Source organism: Mesoplodon mirus, assembly GCF_964341445.2.
Source record: "Mesoplodon mirus genome assembly, chromosome: 5".
In the NCBI taxonomy this organism is placed as follows: domain Eukaryota; kingdom Metazoa; phylum Chordata; class Mammalia; order Artiodactyla; family Ziphiidae; genus Mesoplodon; species Mesoplodon mirus.
The window spans coordinates 123,870,361-123,891,056 of NC_138980.1; the positions used below are offsets into that span (position 1 = coordinate 123,870,361).

Sequence of the window (20,696 nt, forward strand, 5' to 3'; positions counted from 1 at the left end):
AAACACTTCTCAGACACGGCCACTCTGCGACCTCAGACACGGCCACTCTGCAACCGTGGAGGGACAAAGTGGAGATAATCCTCAATCACGTCAGGGCAGAGGACCTCAACACCACAAAGTAACTAAGCATTACCCTCTTCCAACTAAGACGGGCGGATTATTTCTTGACTGATGACAATCTGGTCCCTATTCAATATTCTCACCTCCTAGATAAAAATTACCAAGACACCAAACCGATCGCGCTTCCTGACGACACTGCAACGATCCTTGCTTCCCTAAATCCTTATTAGAATCACTCAGTACAAGCTCAAATCTCCACTAAGCTCCTATTTTCTCTTCCTTATAGCTCCGTGGGTATGCATTTTTTCTTGGCACATCATATTTAAATAAATATAATTTTGTGTTGGTTTCTGAGAGTCTTTGGCTGATAGCCTTCAACAATCCAAATTATATAACAAAAACATCCCATCCGTTTAGTGGTTTCATTAGCTAGGTAACCTCAGGAAAGTTACAAATCTCTTTGAACCTTGGTTCCTCAGCTACAAAAGGGAATAGTATGCTTCTTTGGGTTGAGGATTTAATGAGATTTACACATATTAACACTTAGTTGCAAAGTACACCTAAAATGCAATAAATGTTAGTTACTGTAATTGTAAGAGTGGGCTTGAAACTTTTATTCACCTGTAAGGTCAGAAAAAGGTTTAGCGCTTCATGTAAGAGGCACTGAAGGAAAGGGTGGTTATCAGAGTCATATTTCTACGGTAAACGAGTGATAGATTTTAAATCCTTCGTCCGCTTTAAACACCTGAGGAATGCTGACTTCAGAACCTTATGGTCCATGCCTGCATATTTAAGAAGTAAGCTTCAGTGAGCGAACTGCATTAACATCTTCAATCTACCAGGTTTACTTCAATTAAAACAAAAACAATCTTCCAAACAGGCTCAAAATAATCTTAGTCCACTATAACCATTTACAGCTTGTCTATTTTTTCACCAGTCCTATACTAATATTAATATATTAGGCTAGGTGGTATGTCTATAGTCATAACTTGGCCAAGGGCTGTTACTGTACATCTACCTAATTTCTTTCATGTATTAGACTAGAGAGTATATGCTGATTTTCTACTGCTGAGCTACTACAGTACCGGCAAAAAAGATTACTGCAGTTTAAATTGAATAGATGAGGTATTATGTAAGTCTTCTTTGGATGATAACTTCTTACATATTAGGATCAAAGCATTTTAGAACTATGAGGTAGTTTACAACCAGTAATTATTCTAATTTGCTCATTTTATAGATGAGGCAACTGATGCCCTAAGTATTTAAGACACTCGAGTTGACCTAACTTGTTGAGCTCTGGGTCAAGACTAGCTTGCAGAATTCCCTGACTTCAAGTCCAAATATTCTGGTCAATTTACTGCTCACGGAGCCTCAGAACAAACACCTGTAACACAGTGTGCTTACCTCTGTCAGGCAGGCACTGGGCCAAGCGCCTTGTATAGATCACATTTGTTCTTCACAATTTCTCAACAAGGTTGATATTGTTACTAATTTCCCACTTTACATTGGAGGAAACTGAAGCTCACAGAGGCAAAGTTACTGGCGAAGCCAGATGCTGAGGTGTTTGGGTTCTACAGCTCATACTACTGACCACTATGTATATGCTTTCCCTATCTAAGGCCCACCTAAATGTTCAATGTGCGTTTATTGTACGTCTGCAACTGTCAATGCACTGTCCAGAGTACTAGTGTTCTTTGGCTTTGAGCCTTATCAGACTGAATCCTCTCCAAGGAATGCCCCTCCTACCTCCTCCTCCTCTTTCTCTTGGTCATCCTAGTTGGCTTGGGAACATTCATCCTTCAAGCCCCACCATGGAAACCTTCCTGGCTTCTTTACCAGCCCAACCCCCTTTAGAACTGACCACACTATTCTTGGTTGGCTCCTACCATCTACCCAGCTGTCTTCTCTTCACTGCCCTCCACCCATTTCCAGCCCCTTTCCAGGATTCACCCTTTGTTTTCCCTCTTGAATCCACTCACGTCTTGTCTCTGCAGGCCACTGTCACCTGTCACCTCGACTGAGTAATCCCCTCATGCACTCTGCCTGCACGTCCACCCTCCCTCCAATGTGTTCTCCACATAGCAGCAGAGAAATCTTTCTAAAGCACATACTGTACCATGATGTCTCTGCCAACACTGAAACAGCTTCCCCCGTACTTAGGATGAAGTCACTCATTGTACTTAGGTCCTCCATGTGTCACTGAGTAATCTGTCTCTGCTTCCCTCCGGGTCTCATTTCTTACCACTGTCCCTCGCTGTAAACTTTCAGCTACTCAACTTGGCCAAGCTCTTTTCTTCCTTGAACTTCTCACAAATGGGTCCCTTCTCTCTGGACCATCCTCCCCATTCCCTACCCTTAACTCTCCACACGGACGAGTTTCCTCTCATTCTTCCAGCCTCAGAGTAAATGTCTCCTCAGAGAAGCCCATGGCTATCTGTAAATAATTCTGGCTTTCATTTCTTCCTTCATACACTTATCACAATTCACAACTGTCTATTTTACTCACAGTCTGTCTCTCCAACTGACCATGAAATCATGTCTCTCCTGCTGCCCACTCTGCCTTTGGTGCCTGGAACAGTGGCTGCCACATGGTAGGTACTAATAAGTACTGTATGGATAATTGAGTTCTATCCTTTATGTATTTCTATCTTAGGACAATTTTACCTGCTTTCTGTATAACTTTATTAAAATGTATTATATTAATGTGTGTCTGCCTATTAGAGCAGTGGTTCTCAAACCTTTGTAGACTATAAGGAAAAAACTGCCTGGGGTGATTTTTTTGTGTGTGTGTGTGGTACGTGGGCCTCTCACTATTGTGGCCTCTCCCGTTGCGGAGCACAGGCTCCGGACGCGCAGGCTCAGCGGCCATGGCTCACGGGCCCAGCCGCTCCGTGGCACGTAGGATCCTCCCGGACCGGGGCACGAACCCGTGTCCCCTGCATCGGCAGGTGGACTCTCAACCACTGCGCCACCAGGGAAGCCCTGGGGTGATTATTAAGAATGCAGCTTCCTGGGTCCCTGGCTAAGATTCTGCCTGACTCAGTAGTCTGGGATGGGGCCCCAAAGTTGACATTTTTACACACACCCATCAGGGGGTCCCACAGGAAGTTTGAGCATCACACTTAGAGGAAGAGTTTCAGTAAATATTGAATGAAGTATTGAATAAAGCATAGAAGACAAGAAACAGGGCACTTTGGCTTACTACGAACTACTGCCATTCGTTCCTTCACCCAACAGCTAGTTCCCTAGCACAGCCTATGGGCCAGAACCTGCACCGTTCACTGAGGATATGACAGAGACACACACAGTTCGTGCCTTCATGACAAAATAATCATTACAGTACACCGTGGTGTGTCCCTGTGTGCATGGCATGATCATGCAACTCAGACCTGGAAGGGGGGTGGTGGGAATGGTCAGGGAAACAATACTCATCATTGGAAGGTTTAACGCTAATACCTAGCATATCTTTCTAAACCTAAGTTAATGAAGGGCCAAGGCTGTACATAAGCTGGCAGACAAACAGGATGGGGCAGCATGAAAGCTCCCGTCTACTTAGCTCAAAGCCATCATCAGTGCCACAGCTGAGGCCTTGAGATTTGGGACAGAGCTTCTGCCTCGGGGACACCCTGCCCAACAGGTGGGTCATATTTTATGGCTGCAGTCCAGGCAGACCCTTCAGTGAGCACCCAGGCTCACTGAACTCATGGTTTCCAGATGGTACATCAAGAGACGGGCCTAGGTTAGCAAGTGTTCCCTTGTGTTTCAAAGTCTCTGCCGCAGTCCCGTGATTTAGTGCTCCTTAGAAAGGACCATGTGACAGGCTTTAGACCTGAAGAACACATGAACGGGAAGCTAAGTCTCCTGCCCACTAATACTGGTCCCTTTTCATTTCTGTAGAAGAAATGAAATGGCCTTAAAATAAAAACTTATGATTACATGGCAAATCACTGACAATTTCCATTCAAGGACACTTTCAAGGATTTAATAAAAGGAGAAAAAAAAAAGGCCTCTTTTTTTTTTTTTTTTTTTTTTTTTTTTTTAGAAAAGCCTCTTTTCTCCAGTGAATTAACAGAGGGGTAGTTTCCATTTGTCCCATGTTTCTCCCACATCACAGCTGGCATCTACCACCCTCCATCTACCACCTCCCTTCTTTCCATGCCTCTCCTAGCATCCTTTCTTCTGTGCACCCCAGTGGGAGCCTGACGGCACGGGCGACAGCAACATAGAACACTTCCCTCTGTCACGATGTTTTGCTCAGGGATGTCATCATCTGCTTAGGCGCCACAGGTATTTTATTTTTTAACAAGAAATTGGAATCACTTCCCCATCCCCATCCCAAAGAGAAGCTGCTACTGATTCAAGTAATAGGATCTCTGATGCCAGGAGGAAACAGTACCTGTTTAAGTTGCCATGAGGGGGTCCACAGCTGAACTGGGAAGAGACACCTATATTCAAGGTGTATAATGTGCCAGGAGAGGGAAGAATCAGCCCACCCGCTGCTCTGAGTCTCACCTTCACTAAAGGTCTGTCTTTCTGGCCTGATTCTCACTATCCACACATCAAAACAAAATACCCACGATCCCTTTCCAGGGAGGCCTGGTGCCAACTACACTTTAACTCTATCATCAAATCTACATGGCTGGGGCTTCCCTGGTGGTGCAGTGGTTGAGAGTCCGCCTGCCGATGCAGGGGACATGGGTTCGTGCCCCAGTCCGGGAAGATCCCACATGCCGCAGAGGGGCTGGGCCCGTGAGCCATCTCCGCTGAGCCTGCGCGTCCGGAGCCTGTGGTCTGCAACGGGAGAGGCCACAGCAGAGAGAGGCCCGCGTACCGCAAAAAAAAAAAAAATCTACATGGCTATTATTATCTTGGTAACTACCATTACAGTAATGAAAATAAAACAAAAATCGTGCTCTAAAATGTGGATAAATGTTCATTTATTTTGTGACAAGGGGGATACAAATTATTTTTTACTGTGCTTTTCTGAACTTTTAAAGTATTCCTCAAAAAAAAAAAAACAACTTTAATTTTGGCCGGCTAAGTCATTTGTTTCACTTAAATCTTACAAAAGGCCAAAAACTTACACTAGGGAGAAACATCTAGAGTTAATAAACACATGACTTAATAAACTCAAACTTATTTTAAGATATGCAAACACTTTTATTCATAATGTTATTCAAGGTAGAAATTTTGCTCAATTCCCTTTTAGGCTAGATGATGAAAAGAGAGTTGTCAAAAAAGATGTCAATTCATCTTGTCTACTGTTAGCATAAACCATTACTCAAACATTTGCTCTGAATTCAATATACACATTTTAGAAATAAATTTTGTCTCAGTAACAACTGAAGGGTAGTGTGACATGCAATAGATGGAAAATCATTCCATTTTCAACTCTACTTAATGTTACCCTTGAAATTTTAAGAGAAATAACTTTTAAGGATACTTGAAAACCTGCAGATAAAAAATACTGATATAAAAAACCAAATACAATATATTAAGAAAATAAAGGATCAAGTTTCAAAGAGGCTTTAGAAACCCTGACCCGAAGTGGAGAACGGATCACATGTTCCAGGAGGGAACAGCAAATATATATATATATATATTTTTTGCGGTACGCAGGCCTCTCACTGTTGTGGCCTCTCCCGTTGCGGAGCACAGGCTCGGGACGCGCAGGCTCAGCGGCCATGGCTCACGGGCCCAGCCACTCTGCGGCATGAGGGATCTTCCCGGACCGGGGCACGAACTCGTGTCCCCTGCATCGGCAGGCGGACTCCCAACCACTGCGCCATCAGGGAAGCCCCAACAGCACAAATTTTAAAATTCCCTTTTGAAGACACATATAATGAAGGGGTCTTTCAGGCTGGTGTTTACTTTTCCCTCCTTTACTTTTTAATGGAAAATTTCAAACATAAAAATTGGACAGAATAGTATAATGAACTCATTTGCATGCCTCATCTAATCTCAACAACTATGAACTCATGGCCAGTCTTGAATCATCTGTCCACCCTCCTCCCAGTTATTTTGAAGCAAATCATAGATGTATCACTTTATCTGAAAGTACTTAAACATGTGTCTGTAAAATATCAGAATTTTTTTTTATTAATACAAGATTGGCATTTATTTTGGTTTGGTTTTCTCACCCATATGCCCTCCCAAATTAGCCATGAACTAATTCTTAAAACTAGTTGCATACAAAAAGGGTAGTCTTAATTTGTTTTAAACACCAAAGGGAAAGGAGTTCCTGACTATTCAATATCAGCATTTTTTTTTAAATCACTTTGGGCCTAACTCTGTAGGGCCACAAGTTCAAGTCCCAGTTGGGTACTCTATTCCTTGATGAGAACAAGGGGAGTAATAAACTGTGTTGATGGTGAAAAAAGGAGGGGTAGAGGCGCCCCCACTCTTACAGTTACTGGCACTAATAAAATGACCTCCATGAAGGCACAACGGGGGTGGGAGCTGGGAAGCCCCACAAATCAGAGGTCTCTCGGCCTCAGACAAGAAATAGAAAAATGCTTTGCTTTTAAAATTGCTGTTGCCTCAGGAATGATTATTTACAGGCTTAAAAGACCAAGGACATCCCCTTTCCCCACACCCCATCTCCCACAAAATCCTTATAGAAACACTGAAAGAAAGGAAAGGAAGGGAAAGACTGAACTTTCACTTTGAGCTGGAGGCCAGAACCAATTAGATCTCAGTTACCTTATAACGTGTTTGTTCCACATCATAGATCTTTTTGTCCGATACCATTTTGGGGGCAAAGAACTTGGCTAACTTTGCAAGGTAAACTCCGTTCCGGAGCCCTTCTTCCAGTTCAGTGGTTGGTGGCAATTCTTCAACTAAGCAGACTTCCATCCACCTAAAGGGATTAAAAAAACCTTAAGGTGACTCCAGTTCAGTAACTTTCTGTAACTGAAGAGATGCAGTATCTTACTACCTGTGATGGAGACATTAACAAAAGGAGCAGGATGTGAAACATCTTTAGGTATCACAGATGGGAAGAGAGAACTTTCTGGGTGGGACAAGAATTCAGAACACACAAGAACAAGGGGGATGACAAGCCCAGAGGCACTGAACTCACTTCCAAGCCAGAGCTTGTCAACTTCACTTTTATCAGAGTCTCTGCCAATTCTCTTTTGTGCCAAAGAGGAAAAAGGCCAAACCATATTTGTATGGGTGGAATGAGTCTTGCTGACATTACAGAAAAAAACAGTTCCAAGTTTATGAGCCCTTAGTGGAGGACATTCTTGTAGGGGTTATGCTGTGGCGAGAGTGTAGTCCCAGGTGCAGTAAAATTTGCAGTTGCCTCAGTCTGGAAATGACTACCAGGAAAGGTAGGAGGCATGGAAAAGGGACAGTGAAATTCGGAAAGCAGACGCTGTCTTCTTTAAATAAGACACATTCCTTTTTCCAATACCAGGAACTTATTACAGCATGCTTACCTTTTTGGGGGAAGCTATTTACTGGATTCTGAAAAAGATGAGATTAAATCTTAGGACACTGTGCCAGTATTGTAGAAAAGAGAGCACCAAGGTCATTACTGGCTCAAAAACACACAGTGGGAGGAGAGCCAGGCCAGTTCCCATTTCACACTGGTGTGCTGAGAATCTGTGGAGCTCAGAGAATAATGTGCTTCCTTATCCATTCTTGAAGAACCCTTCCCTACTGTAAGACCCAAGAGGCAGGGGTGCAAGCTCTCACCTCCCTGCCACGAACCCACCGCCCAATCACCAACTATGAGTGTGAGCTCCACACCTATATAACCAGTCCCAGCAGAAGATCATTAACAGCAACAGCGCCGATCCCATCAACACTTGGCAGTTGGGAGAGGGCTGTTCTGCAGTATTAACAACTGATCCTGATCCAAGCAGTGAACACTGTAAAACGTCTCAACTGCTTGCAGCTCTGGCCAACATCTTTTAAAAGCTCAAAGAGTCCCTAATAAGCAAGGAGTATTTACTGACCACTTATTCAGGCAATGTAAAACGTGGAGTATATAAGAAAAACATAAACATAAGCCCTGCCTTCAAAGAGCATTAAACATAATTGAGAAGGCAACACAATTGTGGGGAAAAACCAGAGAGCCATGTAAGAGAGGCGATGCTGCCCAATGCTACATGTTAGTGCATAAGAAGAAAAAGTTGGGGAATAAAGGGGATCACTGGATTATCACTGGAGTAATAGAGAAAACAATGAGAAGGTGGTGGGATCTGGATTTGGCCTAGAAAAGGGGAGTATTTGGAAAGGCAGGGGAAGCGCTTAGGAGCTGGGGAACAGGACATACTAAAGCCATAAAGGAAACATGGCTGATTCACGGAGCAAACCCAGAGAAGACTCTGGGCCTTTGGGGTTCATGGGAAGAAAGGAATAAAGCTGAGCACACATAGTGAAGTGAGGTTCTGAAGGAGCTGGCGTAAGAGAAGTGATGACGTTTGTTGCCACAGGAAGCAGGGAGCTCTTGGCAGCTTCGCAGCAGAGGAGTGACAGGCTGACACTGGTAATTAGAGAAAAGTAATCTTGTATGATGGATGCTCCAAAGATAAAGCGCTCTGTCAGCCTTTCCCATTGTGAGGAGTTGAGGGACTGGATGAGACAGGAAGAAATGGGAAGGGAGGAAAACAAGAGGCATTTCAAGGAAACGGTAACAAGACTTGGTGACAGCTTAGAAAGTGCAGGAGGGGGTCAAAGGAAAGAGAATAATCCCATCCAGGAGAGGGGCCCCGTGTGGAGGGAGAACTCAGCTTCACATCCACTGTGTGACCCCAGGCATGCCCCCTAACCTCTCTGGGCCGCATTTTTCTCCTCTGCTAAAGGGGCAGGAGATGAGAAGGATGGGATGTTAAGGTCTCTCCCAGGTCTAACATCCTAGGGGGACTGGGGGGACTGGGGAAACTGGGAGAACAAGGAACTGATAAAATGAGATGACAAGTTTGCTTTTACATAACCAACAAGGGCTTCAAAAAACGTAAGAGTACCATAGTCTTGATGAATTTTTTTTTTTTTTTTGCTGTACGCGGGCCTCTCACCGCTGTGGCCTCTCCCGTTGCCGAGCACAGGCTCCGAACGCGCAGGCTCAGTGGCCATGGCTCACGGGCCCAGCCACTCCACTCCGCGGCACGTGGGATCCTTCCAGACCGGGGCACGAACCCGTGTCCCCTACATCGGCAGGTGGACTCTCAATCACTGCGCCACCAGGGAAACCCCTTTGATGAATTTTTTTAAATGTAAGAAATCAATAACAACATTGCCTTTTTGATAAAAATCTGGCCAAGTTAAAAGCCACTGCACTAGACCAAGTTTCTAATCTAAATAAACTACAAATTACAGCATTATGCTACTTCACATTAAAACAAACCTGTTTTCAAATAATTATCTTGAAAAAACGTACAAAATTGTTTTTAACACAACAGTATATAACTGCTTTATAATAATCCCATAATCGGGGGTAGATGTATGAAGGGTGGCAGAGAGGTAAACTGACAATTTGTAGTAGGAGTGGGGGAGATAAATTGACATTTGGGACCAAGGGGCAGGAAGCTAAAATAAAAACAACTCTGAAGTGTAATATTTTAGACTTGGGCTTACTTTTTAAAAAGATAATCACCTTAGTTTTTGTCTGTGTTAGAATATATGTGTTGTTGGCTGAAAACACTAACTATTCTAAAAACTTAGGTTAACTATAGCCTACTTAAAATGTAGCCATTGCTAATGCATATGACATCATGAAGTACTCAAAGGCAAAAGCCATCTCTTCCTCCTTTTCATAATCCCTTTGTCCTGGAAATGTATTTACAGATAGTGGGTACCAAACAGATTGTTATTAAATGAAAGATTCTGACTGCTTAAGAAAAACGTTTTCCAAGCATCACAGTTAAATCATAACATCTTTTAGGACACTGCCAATGACTTGTAAATGTAGCATTTTTGCAACATTAGGCATCAATGTTTCACTACCTTGAACGTCAAAAGAAAATGCTATTACCATCAATGGTAACTAGTGTTTATTAGCACTATTTTATTCTAGAACCTGGATTTAATACTTGACGGGGATTATCATTTAATCCTCGAGCCCACCCCATAAGGAAAGGCGCTATTAGGATCATCACTTGCAGATGCTAATTTGAGGCCCAGAAAAGCCAAGGCCATAGAGCTACTAATTGAAAGACATCAAAAAGCTCCTCTAGGAACCCTCCTACACTGTGGGTGGGAATGTAAATTGGTGCAGCCCCTATGGAAAACAGTATGGAGGTTCCTCAAAAAACTAAAAATAGAGTTGCCATATCATCCAGCAATCCCACTTCTGGGTATATATCCGGAAAAAACTTTAATTCAAAAAGACACATGTACCCCTATGTTCATAACAGCACTATTTACAACAGCCAAGACATGGAAGCAACCTAAGTGTCCATTGACAGATGAGCAGATAAAGAACATGTATGTGGTACATATATACAATGGAATATTACTCGGCCATAAAAAATAATGAAATAATGCCATTTGCAGCAACATGGGTGGACCTAGAGATTATAATTTTTACTAAATTGAAGTAAGTCAGAAAGAGAAAGACAAATACCATATGATATCACTTATATGTAGAATCTAAAGTATGACACAAATGAACTTATCTACGAAACAGAAACAGACTCATAGATATAGAGAATAGGTTTGTGATGCTGTGGATCAACTAAGCCCATACGCCACAACTACTGAGCCTGCGCTCTAGAGCCTGTGAGCCACAGCTACTGAGCCTGCGTGCTGCAACTACTGAAGCCCGCATGCCTAGAGCCCGTGCTCCGCAACAAGAGCAGACACTGCAATGAGAAGCCCGCACAGCGCAAGGAAGAGTAGCCCCTGCTCATCGCAACTAGAGAAAGCCCGCGCACAGAAACGGAGACCCAGTGCAGCCAAAAATAAACAAATAAAAATAAATACATAAATTCTGTTTATAGATCTGCTTATTCTGGACATTTCATATAAATGGAACCATAAAATACATGGCCGTCTGTGACTAGCTTCTTTCGCTTACTATGTTTTCAAGGTTCATCTATTGTGTAGGATATATTAGTGCTGCATTCCTTTTCATTGCTGAATAATATTCTGCTGTATAGATATATATCATATTTTATTTATCAGTTTAGGGACATTTGGGTTTTTCCCACTGTTTGGCTACTGTGAATAATGCCGCTGTAAATATTAGTGTGTAAGTTTTTGCAAGGACATATGTTCTGTTTTTTCTTGTGTATATATCTAGGAGTAGAATTGCTGGGTCATAAGGTAACTCTATGTTTAATCTTTTTTGGAACTTCCAGACTTTTCCAAAGCAGCTGCAACATTTTACATTCCCATCAGCCCTGTGTGAGGATTCTAATTTCCCCAGCTCCTTGCCAACACTCAGCTGTCTTTTTGATTATAGCCATCCTAAGTAGATGCAAAGTGGCGTCTCATTATGGTTTTGATTTTCATTTCTCTGATGGCTAATGATATTGAGTATCTTTTTATGTGCTTATTGCCCATTTGCATATCTTTAGAGAAATGTCTTTTCAAATCCATTGCCCATGTTTTAGCTGGGTTTTTTTTTTTAAATAATTGAGTTATAAGAGTTCTTTATATATTTGGTATACAAATCCCTTATCAGGTACATGATTTGAAAATATTTCTTCATTCTGTGGGTTGTCTTTTTGCTTTCTTGATGGTGTCTTTTGAAGCACAAAAAGGTTGTAATTTTGATGAAGTCCCATTTATCTATTCTTTTTTTTTTTTAAAGTCTTTACTGAATTTGTTACAATATTGCTTCTGTTTTATGTTTTGGTTTTTTGGTTGCAAGGCATGTGGGATCTTAGCTCCCCAACCAGGAACTGAACCTGCACCCCCTGCATTGGAAGGTGAAGTCTTAACCACTGGATCGCCAGGGAAGTCCCCCATCTATCCATTCTTTTTTTGCTTGTACTTTGATGTCATATTTAAGAAACCACTGCTTAACTGAAGGTCACAAATACGTATGATTTCTTCTAAGAGCCTCATAGTTTTAACTCTTATATTTATTATATCTTTTATCCATTTTGAGTTAATTTTTTGTACTGGTGAGAGGTAAGGGTCCAAATTCTTTGTTTGTTTGTTTGTTTGTTTATTTATTGCGGTATGCGGGCCTTTCACTGTTGTGGCCTCTCCCATTGCAAAGCACAGGCTCCGGACGTGCAGGCTCAGCGGCCATGGCTCACGGGCCCAGCCGCTCCACGGCATGTGGGATCTTCCCGGACCTGGGCACGAACCCGTGTCCCCTGCATCGGCAGGCAGACTCTCAACCACTGCGCCACCAGGGAAGTCCTCAAATTCATTCTTTTGAATGTGGACATCCAGTTGTCTCAGCACCATTGGTTAAAAAGACTGTCTTCAATTTGACCTGAAAACCCACAGAAAACCAGAATTGGCCTGTGTCTCCTCCTGCTGCCCTTGCATTTACTGCTTCTTCCCTGTTCCTTCCATTGGTTGCTCGTACTGAACCTCAACACCAATATGTGAACATCTCATCCCAAACCAGAGGTGAAGCTATTCCTTATGAGCATCTTCAAGGTTGTTGCAGAACCTCATTTTCCTTTTGGGGGGCGGGAAATGGGACTCTTTTGTATTAGTATTGCTTGTGTTCTCTTCTCTCTGCAGAAGGAAAATCTGAATCACTTATCAGGCACAACAAAATGGAGGTAAAAGGAATTTTCTTTCTATCATTCAAGCAGACTGTCTTCAAATTTGTTTTTTGTGTTTTGTTTTTTGAGTTGAGATGGTTTTCGTAAGTAGCTCTGTATGGAAAAGTACCAGGTCCGTTCCAAGTGAGACTGGGAGAAGGAGGGGTGTGTGGCAGGGGAGGATACTGGGAGAAGGATGAAGGGGAGAGAAGGGTAAAATTTTTCCAATTTCAGGTTAAAGCCAAAAAGAAAAATAATTAATGTCATTTTGTCTTGCAAGAGAACCGAAAACAAACAAACAAAACAAAACAAAACCCAAACCCAAAATACCACCCCACAGAAATCTGGAGACAAACCATCCATTCTATTGTGCTACTTTTTGCTTTGCAGAGCACAGAAAGTTGTTTCACTGAGGCATTTGCTATCTGAGTTGTTACTCAGGAAATCTCCAACTATAAATCTTGGTCTCTATCATACAGCACTGTATGAAATAAATGTCCCCAAAGTAGAGCTGCTGGCCTAGAAACAGAAAGTGTGTTTTTTCCTGCACAAACCCTGTTTTAATGTAGTGCCCTAATCCGTGAACTTTCAAGTACTACAGGTCAATTTCTCTCCTGAAACATTTTGAAAATCAGCATATGAAATATTTTACAAAAGAATAAAAACAACGACCAGATATTTTTATGTGTACAGTGTAACTGGTCACCTTTTGTGCCAATAAGAAGTAAAATGTCAGAAGTCAGGGTTAGATTAAGTTCTCATGGTAAACCTTTCCATTCACTGGAGGCTGAGGCAAAACTGTCACAACGAGGAGGGGAGGGAATAAATTAGGAATTTGGGATTAATAGATACATGCTACTATACATAAAATAAACAACAAGGACCTATTGTATAGAACGGGGAACTACATTCAATATCTTGTAATCTATAATGGAAAATAATCTGAAAAAGTATACACACACACATATTAAAAAACTGGATCACTTTGCTATACACCTAAAACACTGTAAATCAACTATATTCAATTAAAAAAACAAAAACAAACTGTCACCACAATTCTATCAGCCTAATTAGCTCAGGGGAACAGGGATGTAGAAAAACACACACTGTACAACTGAGGCAGGCATCCATGGGCCCCATCCTTCTCTCATATAAAATTTATTTGGTTCACTATGAGAAAATGATGTGAAATATTAAAATAATGTTAATTATTTTCTTTAAAACACAGACTTACAATACCATGAAAAGAAGCAATATATGACTCCAAGACTAACAGGCACGGAGCAGGCTTTTGAGGACCTCTTTCTCATTCTCCTCTTTAGGAAGGAGATGATACAGCAACCCTCTGTCGAGTTTGGCAAGCATTTCACGAACTGTGTTCCACAGAATACTGGCTCAGTGAGATGCTAATACTGTCCTGGTGGGAAAGAGGGCCAAATGAACTTAGAAAATGTTGCATTCTATGTCTTATCTTGAGGATTCATAAGTTGCATTAGCATCCTGAAAGCTCAGAGAATTCCTGAAGTCAGGAACCAAGTTTACTTTTTGACGCAATGTTTCCCCCCAATTTTTTTTGACCATGGAACTCCTTTTTCCCAAATCACTTGGTAATATTTCATATGATGAAATGACAGGTAACTGATAAAAGCAGTACAATTTGGTGACTAAAATCATGGCGTTTGGGCTCACACTTTCTGAGTTCAAATCCTAGTTCTAGCATAATACCAGTGACTTCTCTGTAAAATAAAGATACTTAAACTATCTACCCTTGGAGGGCTTTTTTAAGGAGTAAATGAGAATCTGTAAAATATATTTAGCATGTGCCCGGCACACAGTAAGAGCCTGGCAAACATTAACCACAATTATTATTAGCATGTCCCCAAGTCTGAATCTGTGCTATTTAATCACCAGATGTGTAACCTTGACAGATTAATTAATCCAATTAATATTTTTGAGCATCAAGTACTTTCCAGACCTGGTTCCACGTGGTGAATCAGGCAAAGTCCCTCAGTTTCCTAAGCAGTAAGTCTCATATTCTCACCGATGTCAGGATGCCACTAGTTCAGGAGTTATGGAGGATTAAATGAAACAGCACCAGTATGGAACCTAGCAGATAGCTGGTGCCCAGATGTCACTCACATGGTTGCCTTCTCTTTTATCTATCTATCTATCTATCTGTTTTTAAAAATAAATTTATTTATTTATTTTTGGCTGCACTGGGTCTTCGTTGCTGCGTGCAGGCTTTCTCTAGTTGCAGTGAGCAGGGGCTACTCTTTGCGGTGTGCGGGCTTCTCATTGTGGTGGCTTCTCTTGTTGCGGAGTAAGGGCTCTAGGTGCGCGGGCTTCAGTAGGTGTGGCACGTGGGCTCAGTAGCTGTGGCTTGCAGGCTCAGTAGTTGTGGCACATGGGCTTAGTTGCTCCATGGCATGTGGGATCTTCCCGGACCAGGGATTGAACCCGTGTTCCCTGCATTGGCAGGCGGATTCCTAACCACTGCAACACCAGGGAAGTCCCTCCCTTCTCTTTAAACAAATTTTTCCAAGAATCTCTTCGGTGAGTTATTTCTTAGAAAATGACATTTAATGCATTATTTTAACCCTTCTTCCTCTATGTTTCTTAAACATAGGACAAGGAAAATAGAAATAAGTGGAATGGCCTGAGGCATTTATGGATATAAGAATGCCTGCAAACTTTGTAGCCCAATCTGTGATATGTCTGATTAACTTCTGAAAATTATTTTGAAAGAAATTTTGAAAAAAATTTGTTAATTACTTCACAGACTACACTGTTGCTTAAATATATGCTCTTCATAATTCTTCCTAACTCCGGCACCAATCAGATATTTACTGTACTTCTATTTAGGTTTGGACCAATTAATCATCTACCTAGGAGGTATCATACTGATATTAGAATATACCTGGAGAGACAGCTGGCTTGGCATATACAGAAACACAAATACAAAAAAAATATATATATATGTACGTGTATTAAAATTTCTAGATAGGCAGACATTGAATAAAGCCTATAAAATAAAAAATTTAAAACCCAAAACATGGGCGCGGTGGTTAAGAATCTGCCTGCCAATGCAGGGGACAAGGGTTCCATCCCTGGTCCGGGAAGATCCCACACGCTGCGGAGCAACTAAGCCCGTGCGCCACAACTACTGAGCCTGCGCTCTAGAGCCCGTGAGCCACAACTACTTAGCCTGTGTGCCACAACTACTGAAGCCCGCGCACCTAGAGCCCATGCCCCCCAAGAGAAGCCACCGCAGTGAGAAGCCCACGTACCGCAATGAAGAGAAGCCCGTGCTCGCTGCAACTAGAGAAAACCCATGCGCAGCAACGAAGACCCAATGCAGCCAAAAAAATACATACATACATACATAAATGAGAAAAAGAAAGAAACCCAAAACATGTACTTTTTTTTTTTTTTTTTTTTTGCGGTATGCGGGCCTCTCACTGCTGTGGCCTCTCCCGTTGCGGAGCACAGGCTCCGGACGCGCAGGCTCAGCGGCCATAGCTCAGGAGCCCAGCCATTCCGCGGCATGTGGGATCCTCCCGGACCGGGGCGCGAACCCGTGTCCTCTGCATCGGCAAGCAGACGCTCAACCACTGCGCCACCAGGGAAGCCCCAACATGTACTTATTTTTAACATTACTCTGCACATTAGGCAAAAGGCTGGTCATAAGCTTCATCTTTTGGTTGGGAGGGGAGAGAGAGAGAAACAACAGCTAATATGTTCAGTATTACGGTTTTTGGCTGATACCTTAGTTCAAGTGGTTCAAGTGTTAAATATTTAATAGTGCTTTAACAGTACTTTGACTTAAAGCTTTTTCTGGAATAATACTCATATACTGGAAAAAACAAAAAGTTAAAGGTATTCAGGATAGCCAATACCTAAGTGGGGATTACAGAATTATATATGCTTTAAAAGAAATGTTTAAGCAGGAAAATGTAGAGCCGTGGAGACTTTGGTATCCAGGGACCAAGGGTGAACGTGAGAGGAGCCATAAGTCACACCTCCCTGGAATCTTCCAATGTTTTATGCCCTCCACTGGTGTCTAGAATCCGGCCTGTAGGTTGTCAGCTATACAATCTTCTCCCCAGTATGTGTGAACAGTTGTAAACTACTGGTACAAACTTTCTGGAAAGCGATCGGAGATATAATAATAAATAATTACTGCACATCTATTAGTTTAGGGAATGGAACTTTAAAAAGTTTTATTTATTCTTCCCATAACCCAATGAGTTATTATCTTTAAAAAAAAACCGAGTCAGATATCAAGAAAGATGAAATATCTTGCCCAAGATCATATATAAGTAGAAAGAATTTGAACGCCCCCCCAAATTTGAACCCAAATGTCACTCTGAAATCTGCACATTAACCAACTCATTATACTGCTTCTTGAAAGACTACATCAGGAAACTTAGAATACAGCCCAGATATTTTACTTTGTGAATATAAATTACTAAATACAGCTATGGTCCAAGACTTGTGTGCAATGCAAAAACTGTAAACAATGTAAGCGTCTAAAAAGAATGCTTATCCATTGCACAGAATATTATATAGCCACTTGAGATATTTTCATAGAATATTTAAGAAAATGGAAAAATAGTGGGGGTAAATTAAGAGAAAAGTAGAGGATGCAAAATTGTATAGTAAGATAATTTTATTTCTAAAATTATATATATATTTAAATAAATATACACAGACTGGAAACATATAGCAAAATATTAACAGTGGTTTTCCCTGTGGGTTGTAAGGTTCTTCATCTTTTCTTGTATCCTAATTTTTTATCATAAACATGTATTTTCAATAATAGAAAACAATGAAATCCAGTGTGTTCTAAAGTTTCTGTCTCTTTCCAGTGTATAGAAAGCAAGAGGCTGTTTGCTGATTACACCGAGCACTTGAGCCAAAATGGAGTCTTGTGGTAGCAAACATTAAAAGAACACTGATGAAGACAGGGGTATGGGTATAGGCGGGGAAATGGTAGTTTGTCATGAGGGGTGGAAGCAGGAAAAGACAAAAAGGCATTCTTAATTTTTTATTTTTTTTAAAGCATATGGGTTGAGACACATAACCAATAAGATTCCCCCTTAAGGAAAATGTTAAGTATATTTATCTTTTACACGTACCTCTAACCATGTTAACAGCCTGGCTTTAAGGCTTGGAAAGTAAAGGAGGAATCCTCATTAATGAATAAATGAAACATTAACAAATCAAGGATGCAGCCTAGATCATCCCATGCTGCTGACAGTAAAATACAAAAGCAGAGAGAGAAATTGAAGAAGAACTTAAGCAAAACACACACACACACACAAACACCACCACCACCAAAACAGAAAAAAACCCCAGAACTTGAAGATTTCGAAAATTCACAGGCTATCAATACTGCAAAAAATAAGAAACCATGTTGTGGAGAGAACACAGAGGGTGTAGCTAGACAATCACTGCATAAAGAATGTGACTCATCGATTTAATCAGCCATCTCAGTGAAAGTCAGGAATAGGGATGGGGTTATGCTCATTTAGACTAAAGAGGACAAAGACAGGGCAACAGTGAAGGAAGGCTGTCAGACCTCTGGGATTCTAGGGGATGGGACAATAGAGCTTTCTGGCTGTGTTATCCATCAGGATAAGGGAAGAATGACCCCGAAGGAGATTCAGAGATTGAGAGGGCTGCCACTCCCACCACAGGCCCAGACTGGCTCCTTCTTAAAGGGCAAGGCTGTCTCTTCCTGGGTTCCTGTGGTTCTGGAAGGCAGGGTCACCAGCCTGGTGAGCCCAAAGGACAGACCACCAAGCGGATTGTTCTGGAGCCTTAAAATCAGAATTTGCCCCGCTACTTTTTAGACTCGCTTGGGATCCATCACCCCCTTTCTTCTTTCGAATTTCTCGCTTTTAGAATGGGAATGTCTATTGTATGGCTGTCCCTCCTTTGTAATTTGGAAGCACAAAACTTCTGGGTTGCATAGCTTCACAGCCGGAGAGGCATTTTTGCCTCAGGACGAATTACGTCTCAAGTTTCACCCACACCTGATTTAGATACTTTGGTGAGACTTGGGACTCAGAGTTGATGCTAGAATGGGTTAAGATTTGGGGGCTTCTGGGATGTAGATGAATGCATTTTGTCTCTGAGAAGGACAGAAATTTGGGGGGAAAGGGGGCAGAATGCTGTGGTCAGAACTGTGTCCCCTCCAAATTCACATGTTGAAGTCCTAACCCACACAGTACAAGAGAATGTGACTGTATGCAGAGAAGGGGCCTTTAAGAGGTGATTAAGTTTAAATGAGGCCATTTGGAGAGGACTTAATCCAATGACTGGTATAAGAAGAGGAGATTAGGACAAAGAGAGACACCAGGGCTGGGCACACACAGAAGGAAACCCAGTGGGGACACAGCAAGAAGGCAGCCATTGGCAAGTCAAGGAGAGAAGCCTCAGAAGAAACCAATTCCACAGACACCTTGATCTTGGACGTCCAGAACCATGAGGAAATAAATTGTTGTGTAAGCTACTCAGTCTGTGGTATTTTGTTACGGCAGCCCAAACAAATAATACACTAGCTAAACCATCAACCCCCGTCATCCTCTAAAACTCCTCACCCAATTTTATTTCTCTTCATTGTATTTCTTACTACCTGGCAGATTATATCATATTTATTTGTTTGACAGACTCACCTACTTAGAATGTAAGCGCCGTAAGAGCAAGGACCTTGCCTGTCTTTTGAGAGGCATATAGTGCAATGGTTCAAAGCACAAACTCTGCAGGCAGAGGCCTGAGACTGAACCCAAGCTCTGCCACTTACAAGCTGTGTGCCTTGGGGAACGGACTTAACTTGTCTGTGTCTCAGTTTCCTAATCTGTACGCTGGGGACAGTCATAGTCCTGCTTCAGAGCGCTGTTGTGAGTTGACGGAAGAAAGCACAACAACAGTGCCTGGCACATAATAAACACCTTGAGAAGTAGACGTCATAGCTTTTACTGCTCAGTGCTATATCCTAGGACCACTCTGCCCAACTGCCAACACAAGTCACTGTTCCCATCTGTCCTTCTGCACTATTTGTCTGCCACGCACACTTCCATGGGGCTGCAACTAAGCCAGCATTTTGCTACTTCCAACATGCCTTCTCTCCTCGTGGCAGTCTTCAACATCCCCCTGTGGCTAATCCAAGCCATCCTCCGCTCCCACCACCCCACCAGCCCCTGTCAACACACACACACATTCTATTATTGTCTTACACAAGTTAGGGGTTTAAATGGTATTTTGTAGGGGCTCTACAAAGATTTATACATGTTCCCAAGCCAGGTTTCCACTCTAATGGAGCACCCTCAATCCTGATAATGCCAACCACAAAGGACGGCAGCTCCCATGTGATTAGCACGCTGCTCGGCACTTAGCTGACACTTGGCACTTACATGAATGTATTCTCACACTAACCTGACGGGATCGGTATGATTCCCGTTTATCAGGGAAGGAGAGAGGCTCAGAGAGTTAAGCAACTTGCTCACAGCTACACAGCTCGTAGGCTGAGATTCCAATCCAGATTGTCACCTCCATAGCACACGTGTCTGCCACACTCTTCTCTGCTCTGACAAATTGTCTAAGATGAACTCAGTGAACAGGGCTTAAGCTACCTGCCTAGGAAGGTTCATTTCTTAAGAGGAAACTCACAGTGGAGGCTTCTCTAAAACCAAAACAGGCCAATTCAGATCTTCATAGACTCTGTTTTCCCACAGCGAGGTGCTATAACACAAGATGAAGGTGAACATCTTTTTGGGGATGGCTGAAGAGGCCGCTGTCACTTTCAGAGGTGTCTATGGGGTGCAGCTGTGCACTGGACTTTGGGTTCTCAAAAATCTGGCTTCAAACTTGGTTCTGCAATTTATTAGTTGTGATTACCTTAGTGTGCAACCATTTCCCTGGGCCACAGTTTCCCCTTTTCAAAGATTAGGT

At 42.2% G+C, this 20,696-nt stretch overlaps 1 protein-coding gene across 1 annotated transcript in view; it reads right to left on the reverse strand.

Moving 5' to 3' along the window:
- The window catches only part of IQGAP2 (IQ motif containing GTPase activating protein 2), a 291,384-nt gene that overhangs the window by 136,892 nt on the left and 133,796 nt on the right, over nucleotides 1-20,696 (reverse strand). Inside the window, exon 3 of the mRNA XM_082624118.1 lies at nucleotides 6,763-6,919. Within this exon, the coding sequence (XP_082480244.1) occupies nucleotides 6,763-6,919 (157 nt within the window). The remainder of the gene's footprint in view (nucleotides 1-6,762; nucleotides 6,920-20,696) is intronic.